At 38.3% G+C, this 16454-nt stretch overlaps 1 protein-coding gene across 1 annotated transcript in view; it reads right to left on the minus strand.

The window, feature by feature from the left end:
- Positions 1-392: 392 nt before the first annotated feature.
- The window catches only part of Snoo (Sno oncogene), a gene marked incomplete in the record, with an annotated part of 473129 nt that continues 457067 nt past the window's right edge, over positions 393-16454 (minus strand). The window contains 3 exon segments of the mRNA XM_070096347.1: positions 393-6834; positions 14932-15149; positions 15720-15957. Coding sequence (XP_069952448.1) covers positions 6685-6834; positions 14932-15149; positions 15720-15957 — 606 coding nt within the window.

Consider the following 16454-nt stretch of genomic DNA (forward strand, 5'->3'; position numbering starts at 1 on the left):
TAGTAACCATCCCTGATCATCAGTTGTGATCTTGAATAGGGAGTATACAAAGTAGGGTGGCCATTTTCAAATCTCCAAAAAGGACACAGCCGCTACGTGTGTGTATGTAAATGAAAATACATTTTTACTTCATTATATTATAATAACCAAAATACATAAATTACCAAATTCTGGTACTTTAATTACTAAATTCTTAAGCCTGGAGATTTAACCCAACTTACACATGTTTTATGATTTGAAATATATAAAAAGTTGTAGAAAATATACAAAATATACTTAGGAGAATTATTTGTCGAATATCACTATAATTTGATGAATGCTATTTTGTGTTATTCTAATAAAGTCATCCACTCCCCACTGCGGCCTTTAGCAGACTGTCTCAGACTCCAATGTACACTTGATTGATAGCTGGATTCGTCTTGTATACTCATACTGCGGCTCTGCGCATAGTGTTTCCAACAGCAACTACATAAAATTATAAAAATACGTCATTGGCTAGTGTGGCCTTCAGTTCCAGCGGTTTCAGTATACGTAATATAATTTATATAATTCTTTTTAGACAGGCCCCCCAAAAAAGAGGACAAATTATGCCCTGCTTGAGTTGGCGCAGGGCGGAGGACAGAGTGCTTAAAAGCAGGACTGTCCTTAGGCAGGACGTCTGGCCAACCTAATCTGGAGTGAAACTGATGGGAGTGGCTGCCTACCTGCCATAAATATCCATCCTTTGGTGGATATTTAAGGGAAAACTCCAAATCCCTAAGAGTTATGTAGTGCCTGTGGAATGGGCGGCAATCACGTTTGATCCAAGGAAGTGGAGGTTTGGTCCAATTCTGTAGATCAAGAATCCTTCACCATGTAAAGTAAAAGGACACAAGTGCAACTAATGTGACATTTTTATTGTGGCAACGTTTCGCTCCCCAGAAGCTTTGTCAAGCTGTTATATACTTTACATATTGTCGGTAATTCTACCAACTTTATTACAATCCTTCACCTGTGTCAAGAGACGTACTTCCCTTAAAGATTTCGTATGATGTAATAGATGTGCTCTGGCTGTCCAAGAAATTTATTCAAGGATCATTCCCTTCCCCTTCTCCTTCCCACCCCTTCATTATAAATGATGTTGGGGATTGTTATTAAACATATGGCATTTACCAAACAATGATTGTGAAAATTAAAATGGGCACGAAATGTGCAAGTCAAGTGTCAAGACTTTTTCTCATATAGGGTAGGTGAAATGTAAAATATTTTTTAATTCCAGTTTATCAAACAGTATGGATCCTATGGTTCTGTTTTTTTTTTTTTATATCAGCCACAAGGTTACATTTGAATGTTCAGATGCTAAACAGGAACATTCCATACTTCAAGATTGTTGTTCCCAGTGTATCAGGGTACAGTGATCTTATTTCCACCATTTGCTTTTGTTTACTAACTTCTTGCCTTAATAATGTTCATGTTTTGGTTTCCTTGGTAGTTGGTCATTGTGATGTTGTTGTCTCAGTAGTGCAAAAGTAAAAGTGGTTCCATAGAATAGATAATTGGTTGTGAGATAACTAAATAGACTGTGGTTAGACTTTTAAGTACAGATAAATGTAATGTTATATTGAAACCACAACATGATTATTGTACAGTATTGTTAAAAATGGGAGATTAATAAAACAGGTCCAGGTTATGTTAAATTAAAATTTTTGTACATTCCAGCATCAGAATAATAACTGTTAAACCTCAGTCATATCCAGTAGTTCATTTTGGGCATGAGAGTTGGGTTATCTGAGTAGTTAACTCATTAGTTATGATAATATAGTAAATAAAGTGTCAAATTCAGGAAACATTTTGGGGGCAAGTTAAATATGTGAATCCCCCTTCAATATGGCCCTGGTTAAAAGCTCTTTTAAGTTTGAGTGTTAAAAGTAAGGTACAAGATCCAAAGTTTCTTGCATTCCCATATTGTTTCCATTAGGACTTTAAAGATTCATTATTTGTAATAGTCATAATAAGGTGACATTCCTTTTACATGGTATTTTTAATACATTATATCAAAGGTTTTAATCATTACTGCCATAGGATATTTTTACACAAACAATAATGTACTTTTAGATATAGAACATTACAACAAATGTGACAATATTTTAGTTTTATAGTAGTACTTAGTTATGTTGAATCTTATTAAACCAGTCGTATGAATAACTTTGCATCTTTGTGCATGAATTTTTATAAGTACATAATTTTTCTAACATAGTGTTTATTTGGGTACACTTAAAAGATCTTGCATTGATATACTATATTAATTGCCATGATGTATTTTCAGTCTGTTAACAATATAGCAAATTATTAAGATGAATGACTATTGTTTTGAAACTTAAAATATTAGCATACTTATTTCATAGATCTGTTACAGTTCTTTGGACGTTTTCTTTTAGTGAAAGAATTTCTCGTTTGTATATAAATAATTGTAAAATTTGTTTATATTTTTAAATAATCAGTTACATGGTAGCTTGTCATACAGATATTTTGACTAGATATGAAGATAACAGAAGCTTCTGTGAAGTTTCTTAAATGTTACTCCAGATTCTTATGATAAGGCTTACTGTTAAAGTCAGTTTCAGTCTGCAGTGTTGATCATTCCACCAACATTCCAATGTGGTATTTGTGCCTAGAAATTACCCAGTTTACTGATAAACACATTTCTTGATAACCATTCTATTTTAAAGTTAGGCTCTAAATGTTTCCATTGGTTTTAGGATTATTTAATTACTCAGAAATAGAGTAGTGCCACAGTTTAGAGCTTTAGACATTGATGTATATCTTAAGATTGGAAAGGAATTAGGCAGTTGTCTACCATCTTTTGTACATTAGATATAAATTAATTACCATCCATATGTTAAATACCTGCTTTAGCAACTGTCAGCTAAGGAATTCTGTATCCTGGTTTAGCATTGCAATAATTGAAGCAGGTTGCATTTTCTGCATTAACATAGGATTATAAGAATGAGAAATTTTAAATGATAGAAATTATTGAAGATATATAATGGCTTAAGAATGTTTCATTCTTACCAGTATGTGATCAAAAACTTGTACAGTTTTTCAAAGAAAAATCCACTTAGCAGTGTATCCATAACCTATGAAAGTTACTCTTGATATTCATTATAAATGTCAATATTACCCATTTTAGAGATATTTTGTCTGCAACAAATGAGCATAATTATGAATAAAAATATGCACACTTAATTTTTTTATTATTTGAAGTGAATATTTTTTGCTGGATCTCTACCAAGGAATGTAATCCCTGCAGATTTATAGGGGTAAATGTACTGTACCTACAAGTTTCATGTGCACCAATTAAAGACCAAGTCATGAGATAATTGGCACATTACATGTTTTAAACTAATGGACAGTACTTATCTTTATTGTATGGGATATTTGGTACAGATTCAGGATTTTAAGATTCATCAAGTGATACGTACAGATTTTTCATCAGTACAGTAATTGATCTTTCAAATAAGCTAGATTTTCATGGGATTTGATGGTATATCTGTGGTACTGTACATTTGTATTTATTTAGAATCATCTAAGGTATGAATTTCCTTAGCTTTAAAGATTTCAGTATAATTTCCTAGTCCATGTGTTTTTGAGCAAATTATTATTGGTTTTACATTAATAAGTTACCAGACAGAATTCTAAAGTATCTTATGATCTTGATAAATGTTAATAGGTTATTCCAAAGGATGTAGGAATTTTTTTTTATAAAGTTTAAGCAGAAATATTCCTATTAAACTTTCAGAATGCAGTCACACACTGATACTCTTCAGTGGCTTTTCACTTAATATTCCTGTGCAAGCTAACCTTTTCAAGTGTATGTTTATTTTTGTTTAACTATTTCATTTTGTAATTGGTGCTCAGATTTTATTTATCTTTAGTTTCTTATCTTTCAATTACTGCAATTATAAATAGATTTCATGAAAGTTGTAAGATTAAAAGGTTGCTTTTCATTGTAATGCTTGCATGTCCTAAATTTTACAATTGTCATGCAAACATCTGTTAATCATTCATATTTTAAAACTGGTGTGTAGCAAGTTCAAATGACTTGTCATTAAAATAGTGTGCTGTAATTGCAAACTAAGTTGTGACTAGATTGAAGTGATCTTTCCCTCCCTTTATATTTACTTTTAAAACTTTCTCAAGAGCCTTATAAAATGAATAATTATTATACTGTTTCTGGATGTGGTGCTGAAGTCTGATTTTGATTTACAAAATGATGGGCAAGTATGTACCAGTTTCATAGTGTCAATCATGAGTTGTTGATTTCTTAAGTGCACTAAAGAATCTTGCCCCTATATAGTAATGCACAGGAAACATGGTTTTAGTGCATATCTATCTTTAGATTTTGTAACTTCCAAAAGGGAAGAACAACCTTACAGGTGGGGTAAGTGTATTTAACTATCCAGTAAGCATGGTAACATGTTTTCCCACTTATTCAGGTAGACTTACATTGTGTAATAAGTAATTTTTTTTTTCATGGGGTTAGGGGGGTATTGCTAAATCCCTGGGGATCATACGGTACCTTGAAAAATGGGAGGTAATCAGATTTAATCAAAGGAAAGGGAGGGTAACTCCAATTCTTTGGCTCAAGAGCCCTTCACCTGCATCAAGGTGCATCCCTTTAAGGGAAAATGTTCAAGAATTTTAGCATATATGCTATTGTAAATAGTTTAAGATATATGGATATGGGTCTTATTCCAGATGCACAGTAGTATCCCTACCTGCAAATCAGACATGTCAGTAAAGAAGATGCTGTATTTTATTAAATGCATGAGCAAGTTTTGAGTTGCAGGTAGGGTTTCCAAGTACATTGTATTGAATATATTATAGTGTAGCATATATGCAATTGTAAACCAAACAAACAGATGTTCTGTAGTATATCCCCACCTGTAGGACAAATGTGAAGGAAGTCATTACAGTATTTTGATAAGCGTAATAAGACTAGTTTTGAGGTACAGATGTTTCCTATATAAAACATTATTTACTAATAAAATTGGTCTACACAGGTGTCTTATTAACACTACAAAATTTTAGGACTAAGGGTAAAAATATAATTGTCTTTGGACACAGTTTTATTTTAGTGCCACCCATTGAGTATAACAAATAAATTCAGGTTTTTTTTTTTTTGGAGTTTTGTCACATCTGCGGAACTGACTGACTGGGTTGTGTTCTCACTGGGAGTGTGCCGCAGTGTGCCCACCTGGCTGGTGGTAACTGTACTGGGTGGATGTAGTGGTAGGAAGATGTGCAGGGCTCTGAGCCGGACGGTCATCATATGCCGTGAACATCACATGTCCACTGCACTACCTTCCCACACATTTTACATGGCTGACTCACCTCATACTCTGTCCACCTGTCATCCATCATAATGGCACTCTGGAAGGAGTGGCAGTGGTGGGTGGCTGATGGGCAGCCTACATTGGCAGCTACAACACAACAGGCCATGACAGGTGGGTGGACCACAGCTGCCATGGCTATAACGGGAGGACAAGGAAAAGGGGATGGGGCCAGTTCTACCAAAAATAATAAATCCTAGACCAAGCTTTGCTTGATGAGTCACCTAAATAACCTTATGTACTTATTAGAAACAAATGACAGGTAAGTTAGGAGGAAGGGGAGGGCAAGATGAACTTGGCACAGACCGCCAGGCCAGGGTAGTGAGGGAGGGGAGGGGGTAGAGATTGTGGAGACTCCACCCCTTGCACGCACGGCTGCACGTGTACTAGCAGAGTAGAATATTATAAATAACAGTGTAAGATTTAATCATTACACAAAGAATTAACTAGTTACATAGATGAACACAAATAAGCGGCCAAAGTGAACGCCGTGACCTGGGTCCCTAAATGGTACAATTATAATTCTCTTAAATAACAGTTTCTATAGGCCAGTGTTTTTTTGGGTCTCTGGTCATGGCGTTCAAGTGGCGCTCCACCAACATGAGATGCTTCAAGCAACATCTGACTCGATTTAACACTGCATAGCTGACGCGGGTACAGTCATCACTGGGTTGGTGCGCGCGTGCGTGGTTATAAGGGCAGCAGTAGGACTATGTGGACTAGGTTTCTTGGTGAGCTGACCTAGGCCACACTACTGCCCACTGCTCACCAGGCAGTAGGTTTACCATAGGTAAACCACTTATATAATCATTAAATTTTTTATATTTAACCTTCCCAAGAAAGCAGATTCGTTAACTTATGCGTTTGTACTTGCTTTTCCTAGACCCTGAGGGGCAGTGACACCCCCTTGGGCCCCCAGAGCGTCCTGGTGCCGGGGCGGCACCACACAGCCTCTGTACACCAGAGGGGCAGTGGCCCCACATGAGCACCATGTACGGCCAGTGGCACCACCCGACACACGGCTGTGGCGTAGCACCAAGTGAAACCCGTGCGGTGAGTACGGGCTGAGATCATGGCGCGGCCCCCACCCCACCCAACTACAGGCACAGGCCTGAGGCAAAAGCTGGTGAGAGGGGCGGCCACCCGCAGCCACAAGAAAGTTGTGACCACGGGTCCGCAGCAGCAGCCTAGGCCCAGGTGCCCAACAGCAGCAGCAGCAGCAGGCAGCCCAGGCGGCACATCTGCGCCACATTTGTACTGCGACCATCTCTGCGGTACTGGGGACAGCACGAGCCAGTGCTCAGGCAGCGGCCTAACATATGTCGGTAACATCGCTGGGCTCTGTCTTAACAGGGGAGGTGGGAGCTATCACAGATGAGGGAGGACGAGCACGTAACTCTTCACGTAATGATCGCAACTCGCCCTCCATCACACGGACCTTCTCATGCAACTGATCTTCATCCTGAAAAAGAATAACTGATAAGACATGCCGTTAAAGTTTGGCATTCTATTCTGTTTTAACAGGCAGTTAAAAAAAAATATATATATACTAATTTTCATTAACAAGTCGGCCGTCTCCCACCGAGGCAGGGTGACCCAAAAAGAAAATACTTTCACCTCACTCACACATAATAACTGTTTTTGCAGAGGTACTCGGAACAACAGTTTAAAAGCATATACGTATAGACACAACATATCCCTCCAAACTGCTAATATCCTGAAACCCCTCCTTTAGAGTGCAGGCATTGTACTTCCCATTTCCAGGACTCTAAGTCCGGCTATATAAAAATAACCGGTTTCCCTGAATCCCTTCACTAAATATTACCCTGCTCACACTCCAACAGATTGTCAGGTCCCAAATACCATTTGTCTCCATTCACTATCGAACACGCTCATGCACGCCTGCTGGAAGTCCAAGCCCCTCGCCCACAAAACCTCCCTTACCTTTTCGAAGACGACCCCTACCCCGCCTTCCTTCCCCTATAGACTTGAATGCTCTCCATGTCATTCTACTTTGATCCATTCTCTCTAAATGACCAAACCACCTCAACAACCCCTCTTCTGCCCTCTGACTAATACTTTTATTAACTCCACACTTCCTAATTTCCACACACCGAATTTTCTGCATATTTACACCACACATTGCACTTAGGACATCTCCACTGCCTCCAACCACCTCCTTGCTGCTGCATTCACAACCCAAGCTTCACACCCATATAAGAGTGTTGGTACTACTATACTTTCATACATTCCCTTCTTTGCCTCCATAGATAACTTTTTTTTGACTCCACATATACCTCAACGCACCACTCACCTTTTTTCCCTCATCAATTCTATGATTAACCTCATCCTTCATAAATCCATCCGCCGACACGTCAACTCCCAAGTATCTGAAAACATTCACCTCTTCCATACTCCTCCCCAATTTGATATCCAATTTTTCTTTATCTAAATCATTTGATACCCTCATCACCTTACACTTTTCTTTGTTCACTTTCAACTTTCTACCTTTACACACACTCCCAAACTCATCCACTAACCTTTGTAATTTTTCTTTAGAATCTCCCATAAGCACAGTATCATCAGCAAAAGGCAACTGTGTCAATTCCCATTTTGTATTTAATTCCCCATAATTTAATCTCACCCCTCTCCCGAACACCCTAGCATTTACATCTTTTACAACCCCATCTATAAATACATTAAACAACCATGGTGACATTACACATCCCTGTCTAAGACCTACTTTTACCGGGAAGTATTCTCCCTCTCTTCTACACACCCTAACCTGAGCCTCACTATCCTCATAAAAACTCTTTACAGCATTTAGTAACTTACCACCTATTCCATATACTTGCAACATCTGCCACATTGCTCCCCTATCCACTATCATATGCCTTTTCTAAATTCACAAATGCAATAAAAACTTCCCTACCTTTATCTAAGTATGTACTGTTCACATATATGCTTCAATGTAAACACGATCTACACATCCCCTACCAACTCTGAAACCTTGCTCATCTACACTTTTCCTGGTATACTCAATAAACGTATTCCTCTATAATTTTTACAGTCTTTTGTCCCCCTTCCCTTTATATAAAGGGACTATACATGCTCTCCGCCAATCCCTAGGTACCTTCCCCTCTTTCATACATTAAACAAAAATACCAACTACTCCAACACTATCCCCCCCTGCTTTTAACATTTCTGTCATGATCCCGTCAGTTCCAGCTGCTTTACCCCCTTTCATTCTACGTAATGCCTCATGCACCTCCCCCCACACTCCCATCCTGCTGTTCTTCACTCCAAAAAGATGGTATACCTCCCTGGCCAGTGCATGAAATTACCGCTTCCCTTTCTTCGTCGACATTTAAAAGTTCCTCAAAATATTCTTGCCATCTACCCAAAACCTCCATCTCCCCATCTAACTCCCCTACTTTGTTTTTAACTGACAAATCCATTTGTTCTCTAGGCTTTCTTAACTTGTTTAACTCCAAAAATTTTTCTTATTTTCATTAAAATTTCTTGACAGTGCCTCTCCCACTCAACCATCTGCTCTCCTTTTGCACTCTCTTTACCTTTCTTTTACTCTCCATATACTCTACTCTTCTTATAACACTTCTGCTTTGTAAAAACTTCTCATAAGCTAACCTTTTCTCTTATCACACCCTTTACTTCATTCCACCAATCACTCCTCTTTCCTCCTGCACCCACCCTCCTATAACCACAAACTTCTGCCCCACATTCTAATACTGCATTTTTAAAACTATTCCAACCCTCTTCAACCTCCCCCCCCCCCCCCACTACTCATACTGGCACCAGCCCACCTTTCTGCCAACAGTTGCTTATATCTCACCCAAACTTCCCCTTCCTTAGTTTATACACTTTTACGTCCCTCTTGCTTGTTGTTGCCATTTTCCTCTTTTCTCATCTACCTCTTACTCTAACTGTTGCTACAACTAAATAATGATCCGATATATCAGTTGCCCCTCTATAAACGTGTACATCCTGCAGCCTACCCATCAACCTTTTATCCACCAATACATAATCTAACAAACTATTTTCATTACATGCTATATCATACCTTGTATTATTTACTCTCTTTTTCATAAAATATGTATTACCAAATCTCTCTCTACACATAGCTCAATTAAATGCTCCCCATTTTCATTTACCCCTGGTACCCCAAATTTACCTACTACTCCCTCCACAACAGTTTTGCCCACTTTAGCATTGAAATCCCCAACCACCATTACTCTCACATTTGGTTCAAAACTCCCCATGCATTCACTCAACATTTCCCAAAATCTCTCTCCTCTACACTTCTCTCTTCTCCAGGTGCATATACGCTAACTATAACCCACTTTTCACATCCAACCTTTATTTTACTCCACATAATCCTTGAATACATTTATAGTCCCTCTTTTCCTTCCATATCTTATCCTTAAACATTACTGCTACTCCTTCTTTAGCTCTAACTCTATTTGAAACCCTTGACCTAATCCCATTTATTCCTCTCCACTGAAACTCTCCCACCCCTTTCAGCTTTGTTTCACTTAAAGCCAGGACATCCAGTTTCTTCTAATTCATAACATCCACAATCATCTCTTATCATTTGCACAACATCCACGCACAGACTTCCCACTTTGACAATTTTCTTATTCTTTTTAGTAATTACAGGAAAAGGGGTTACTAGCCCATTGTTCCTGGCATTTTAGTTGACTTTTACAACACGCATGGCTTACGGAGGAAAGATTCTTATTCCACTTCCCCATGGATATAAAAGGAAAAGTAATAAGACCAAGAACTATTAAGATAAAATCAAAGAAAACTCAGATAAGTGTGTATAAATAAACATGTACATGTATGTGTAGTGTGACCTAAGTGTAAGTAGAAGTAGCAAGACATACCTGTAATCTTGCATATTTATGAGACAGACAAAAGACACCAGCAATCCTGCCATCATGTAAAACAATTACAGGCTTTCGCTTTACACTCACTCGGCAGAATGGTAGTACCTCCCTGGGCGGTTGCTGTCTACCAACCTACTACTAATACTACGTGTACTAATTTAAAGTTCTACTTCATGACTATTTCCAAATCTTTACAAATGCTTTATATAGTAAAGCAAAAATTATAAAACTTATTACTTCAAGCCTCCCGACACTCTGTATAGAATCTTCTGATAATCTTACTACATCCCTATTCTATTCATTGTCCACTAGCTTTTATCACTTGCACATCCATACCAGTAAGGCTCCTACATGATAATGTGCTGTGTTCACAAAATCTAGTGTTCAAATTTCAAAATGTACTTCCTACATATCTAATACAGTGGTACCTTGACTTGTGAGTACCCCAACGTAAGAGTTTTCAAGATAGGAGCTGTCACTTGGTCGATTCTTTGCTCCAAGTTACGAGCGAGCTTTCCCCTCAAGGGAGGTTCCTTGACGCTGTGCCAGTTCGCTAAATTAAGCCTGAATATCTTCCATCCCCTCCCCCCACAGGTGCTGTATAATCCTACGGGTTTAGAGCTTCCTCATAATAATGAGCAAGCTTCAGAATGCCGCCACATCATCCCTCAGCAGTGCATGTGTTTACTTCTCGTGTTTTGCTTCCATTTTGTGCTGTTATTTTGCCAAATTTCTTTTTTCTAACTATGGGTCCTAAGTAAGTGCAAAGGACAGTGCTGAGAAGAAAAAGAGGATGATGTTCATTGAATTAAAGCATGAAATCATAGATAAACACAAGTGAGGTGTGGGGGTTGTGGATTTGGCCAGACAGTATGAGCGAAGTACTTCTACCATGTGTACAATACTAAAGCAGGAGGAGTCAATAAAGGCTATAGCGCCAGCCAAGGGCATTACAATAATTTCTAAGCTGCGGACCTTTGTCCAAGAAAAGATGGAGGATGAAACAAACCTCCTTGGACAGGTTTTTATTGAAATGCCCTGCAGATGAAAGTGAGGAAAATGTGAAGCCAAAAATCAGTGAAATGTGAAAAAAATAAAGTTTGTAGCAGTTAAGTTCAGTGATGAAATGTAGCAAGTTAAGTGATAGAAAAACGATGAAAAGAAATTCTCCAATGTTGTTGTTTATAGGGCCACTGACAGCATACACTGCTCTGCTTATCTTTTCCAGTCTCAACCTCCGCCAGCATCACTTCTCCAAGGTAAATATGTTCGTGTACACACTATAAAACCAGATTATTTCTTTATATTCTCTTATGAAACTAGTGATCTAGTGCAGTTAGCCTCACAAACATTCCATTTTCTCTTATAATAAGAGCATGGGAAAACATGGTCAGAGCGGGAGCAGGAATGGCCGCTGCCACTCTTCACATGACATTTTATTCATTCTAGAGTATATATCATGTTCTATGTTATTTATATTGTTTATGTCATATTAGATCAATTGTGATAGATAAATAAGCCGTAGAGTTGATATTAGCATTATATTGAAGTATTTTGTCCTGTCTCCTGAGAGCAGGAATTCCACTGGAATGGATTAATGGCATTTCAGTTAATTTAAACGAGATAAATTGATTTACAAGCTAGGTCACAGAATGGATTAAACTCATAGGCCGAGGTTCCACTGTATTACAGTTATAACAAGTGACCTGATATGACTGTACACAGGATCCTTAGCCCTGTAATCGCTACCAACAGTGAATTACTATACGAAAGTAAATTTAAATTTACTGTGTAGTAATTTTGAACAATGCTTCCTAACATTATAACTCGGATGTCTGTAAAATGGGAGAGAAAGGTAGCTAAAATCTTTGGGAATTGTAAACTATTGAACTTGTTCTTATTTTTCCAAACTAATGGCAGTGGATAGTAACTTATTACCTGCAGGTAGGTATTTAAGGAAAAAAAAATTCTGCAAAAGTTAAGCTTCACTATTAAATGCAAACCAAGGTGAATACAAAGAGTAGCACCTACTGATTAAAGCTTTTATGGCATTTATATCCTTTGTAACAATTAAGCCAAGAAAAAAAATTATTTACTCTCCCATTACCACTCTCCCTCATACACCCCTTGTTTTTTCCCTAAATACCAAGTACTGATGGCACCATCATCATAAACATTTCAACAGAGAAACCTTCATAACAGTGTATACACCCTGAAGAGCGAGAGAAAACTGTTAGAGAAATGGAGACCATCGTATACAGTCCAAGAGGAACAGGGACAAAGAGCTATAAATGAGACTAGAAATACCAAAGCTAGTAACAGGCTCCTACTTAAAGGAGATGGAACATACAATGATAAAGAAATAAGTGAAATAATGAAGCCACAATATGACATGCTTCAGCCAGAAGGTGAACAATCCAAACGAGTTTCTCGCAACCCTAAATGCTGATGACATCTAAAAAGTTTCCAACATAACCCCTCTAGACTTCAAAAAAGTCACTGACTGTATGCCCAAAGCACTCTACCCTCAGTTCCAGACTTCTGGAACCCCATATTCATCAATGCCAGAAACCCCTATCCTGTACCTTACAAATTTTATGGAGAAGACCAAACACGAATCATCCAACAATTGTTATAGCCCTAGCCGACAAAGTTGGCAATAAAGCAATTTAAAAAATATAGACAGTGCTAACCTAACACAAAAATCTTAAAAAGGGTTCAAAGAGGGTAGATTCTCACAGATTTGCAATTGCATAACCCAGGCCATTATAGGTTTAGAGTGGGTCCCTCCCACCTTCCACAACTGATGAACCATTATGACACAGGCTTGGATGTTCTGGAAGATGAGCAAAAGGTGGATGCAGTTTATACAGACTTTGTGCAACACTGTGTGACCCTAGTAGGTTTAATGCTTTGTTTTCATTATAATAATTATACTGCTTGTTTCTGTGTGGTGCATTGATATTATATATTTCAAAACATCCACAAGGGGAAGCTGAATGACAGCTCAAGGCTTTTCATGTTGCAGACAACACTTTCAAGAGCTTGCAAAAGTAGAAAGGAATGGTGTTTAGCTCTAGTAGGAAGCATCCTACAAAGGAAATTCCCCATGCCATTCCCCAAGAACATTATTACTGAATTGATTGAGCTGTGTGTATTCATTGCAAGTTCGTGTTTGAGGGGAAAGTATTATGCCCAAAAGCATGGAATAGCTATGGAAAATCCATTATCTCCTGTTTTGAGATTCTTAGACTAAACTGCTGAGATATTCTGCCTAACAAGGTCAGATGGTTCAGGTATGTGTATGACATCGTGTGCTTGTGGCTGACTTCTTTGGACCTGGATACGTTCTTACCAAGACTCGACTCTGTCTCTTCTATTAAATTCACATCGGAAAAAGTGAATTGCAAACTCCCCTTACTGGAAGTTTTGATCCACCATGAATGAAAATTTCAAGTTCACAATATATAGGAAGACCACCAATATTTTTTCCTATATCCATTACTATTCAATCATGAAACCGAAGCAAAAAGGAGAGTCTTTCTATGTTCCTGAGACTCAGCCTTGCAAGTTTACAGCCCAGTGTTTCTCGAAGAAATTTATGAAAATCTTGGATATTGAGACTGAACTAGGGTATCCTAAGGAGTTTGTAGAAAAGACTTTGATAGCAGCTAAGAAGACTTTTTATAGAACTGAACCTAGGATAACTCCCACAGGTTAGGAATGTGTTACTTCTTCCTCACGAGGAACTACTTTGCCGAATGCCCTAAAGAGATTCAACATACAAATAGTCTACAAGAATTCAAAGACGATTATGAGCATGTGATCAAGAATTCAACAAAAACCTATGTAGGAAGCGTTTAAAGACTGGAGTGAAGTGGTTGTAATTTATCTTATGTTGGACAGATACATATAAAAAAAACCTCCATGTTAGGTAAACACCGACACTCGATCGGAACAGTGCAAGAATCTAATGCCATATTTAATCACACATGTGAATGCAATACACATCTGTGATTAAATATGCCATTAGAGTTTCTAGTTCATCTTGGTATTAAAGTTCCTAATCTATCCTGGCTGGAAAGAAACATCTCAGAATTGGCATTTATGATAGAGGCTCTTGTACATAATCTCAAACCTGATATTTACACCAACTCTACGCGGGCATCGCGACAAACGGCTGCTTTAAGCTAAAATTTGAGGTTTCACCCTTTGTCAGACCTATCAACGCTTTGCGTTAGACAGTCTCCCAATGAGTTGTAAGGGTGATATTTCATCGTTTACGAATTGTGGGAGGGTCACCGAGTTACCGAAACGTTGATTTTAGTATGTGACCTTTGAAAACAAGAAGTCTTTCCTGCGACCTTGATATTTGATGTAGAACAATATCTTACCGGTTAGAAAATATTTTCTCATTACATCTGTATCAAGTTCTTGCATATCGCACCATGGCTCAATGTTTACAAGATGTCGTAATTTAATTTACCACGAAAAGAAAATAAGTATCACTATTCCTACCGACAAATTTCAATAAGCAGTGTTTGAGAGTTTCACTTAACTATGTAACACACCGGGGACGTGGATAAATTAGTTATACAAATAAAAAAAACTGCTCCTGTGGAAGCCAATATAAAGAAGTAAATAGAGACCTTGTTGTGTGTGGTAGCTAGGAGTTGGCTGCGTAGAGCTGAGACAGTATGGTTGTGGACACGTGCCTGAGCATCAAGGCGTTGTCTGAGAGCTGCATTCTGGCGCTCGCTGACAGCAAGACGAGCAACTAAGTCTGCCACTAACTGTGCAACCTTTCCTGCTGCGGCTCTGTCACCCCATCCTCGAAGGAGACCCTCTGCTTCCTCCACAGTTTCACCTGAGAAAAATCATATAGACATGCAACATTAATTTTGATCCAAATGTTGGAATATGTACACAGCATTATACTGTATATTTAATTGACTGACATGGCAAATTACCAACAAATATGAATACAGACAAGTTACATAAGCTTTTATCGGAACGTTTCAACATACACCAAGCAATACGTTGAAAGTATAGGTAATCTTGCAAGCATCACACGAGGAAGATCGGAACTACCCTCCCTTTTCTTGGATCAAACCAGAATATCCCATTTCCCCGGAGCTGTATAACAAAAATTTTGAGCTTCCCCGGGAATATAATACAAAAGGGGGAAATAGGGATAGAGATATAACTGTACTGACACCCATTCTACTCTCACCATCCTCGAATAAAACCTTAAGTACACCCATTGTTCTTCCACCACGTAATTTGGTTGACACTGCTTTTGGCAGAATTTTAGAATATAAATTGTGTAATGCCTCTCGTTTTAAATTTACTTTAAAAAGAAGTTTCCATTAGGTAGCCTATAACGCCTAATAGTTAAAATTATAACACTGGGATTTGCACCATCATGTGTACTTACAATGGTTGCTAGTTGATCCCACAGAATCTGTGTCAGAGTCAGTAGTGGATAATTCCAGCTCTGGATGACGAGCACTGGTGTCTGGACTACAGACTTTCCTGTGTTGGAGGTGCTGATGCTGCTGCAGTGTGTGTGTGTTGATGGTGGTTGCAGCTGCTGCAGTGGCTGTCTCATGACAAGCCTCCAGACCTGGAGAAGTCTCACGCTTTATGCATTCAACATCTACTGGTTTTCCAATCTGTTAAAGAAAATATGAAGTGGTTACAAAAAAAATTCAGGTGCACTAGTTCCAGCTGTATCTTTATAAACAATTACGTACATTTTAAGATTAAATTTTCCTTGTGCAGAGGTTCATAAATAGCGGCAGGTTTGATGGAAACAGACGATTATATTCATAGAAGTTGTATAGCGCCTGGGAAATGGGAGGTAATCGGATTTAATCCAAGGAAGGTCCTAGCATGAAATCTATACTATAACAGCGTCTGGAGTGTGCGAGAGTGCCATTTCAGCAAAGCCTTCAACACCGAAGAGATGCGAGTGGTTTTACTGGTATGTACAAGGCCAATGTCGTCAAGGTACCACACTGCTCCACTTAGCAGACAGCGAGAAAACATTCTACACAAGATGGACAGCAAACAACAACACCCTTCTCAAGACCAAAACTGTATATGAAACCATTTTTTCCAAGAATGACTCAGAGTCTTAAACACGTTTGTACAGCATAACATTATGAGA

Source organism: Cherax quadricarinatus, chromosome 53, assembly GCF_038502225.1.
Source record: "Cherax quadricarinatus isolate ZL_2023a chromosome 53, ASM3850222v1, whole genome shotgun sequence".
NCBI lineage: Eukaryota > Metazoa > Arthropoda > Malacostraca > Decapoda > Parastacidae > Cherax > Cherax quadricarinatus.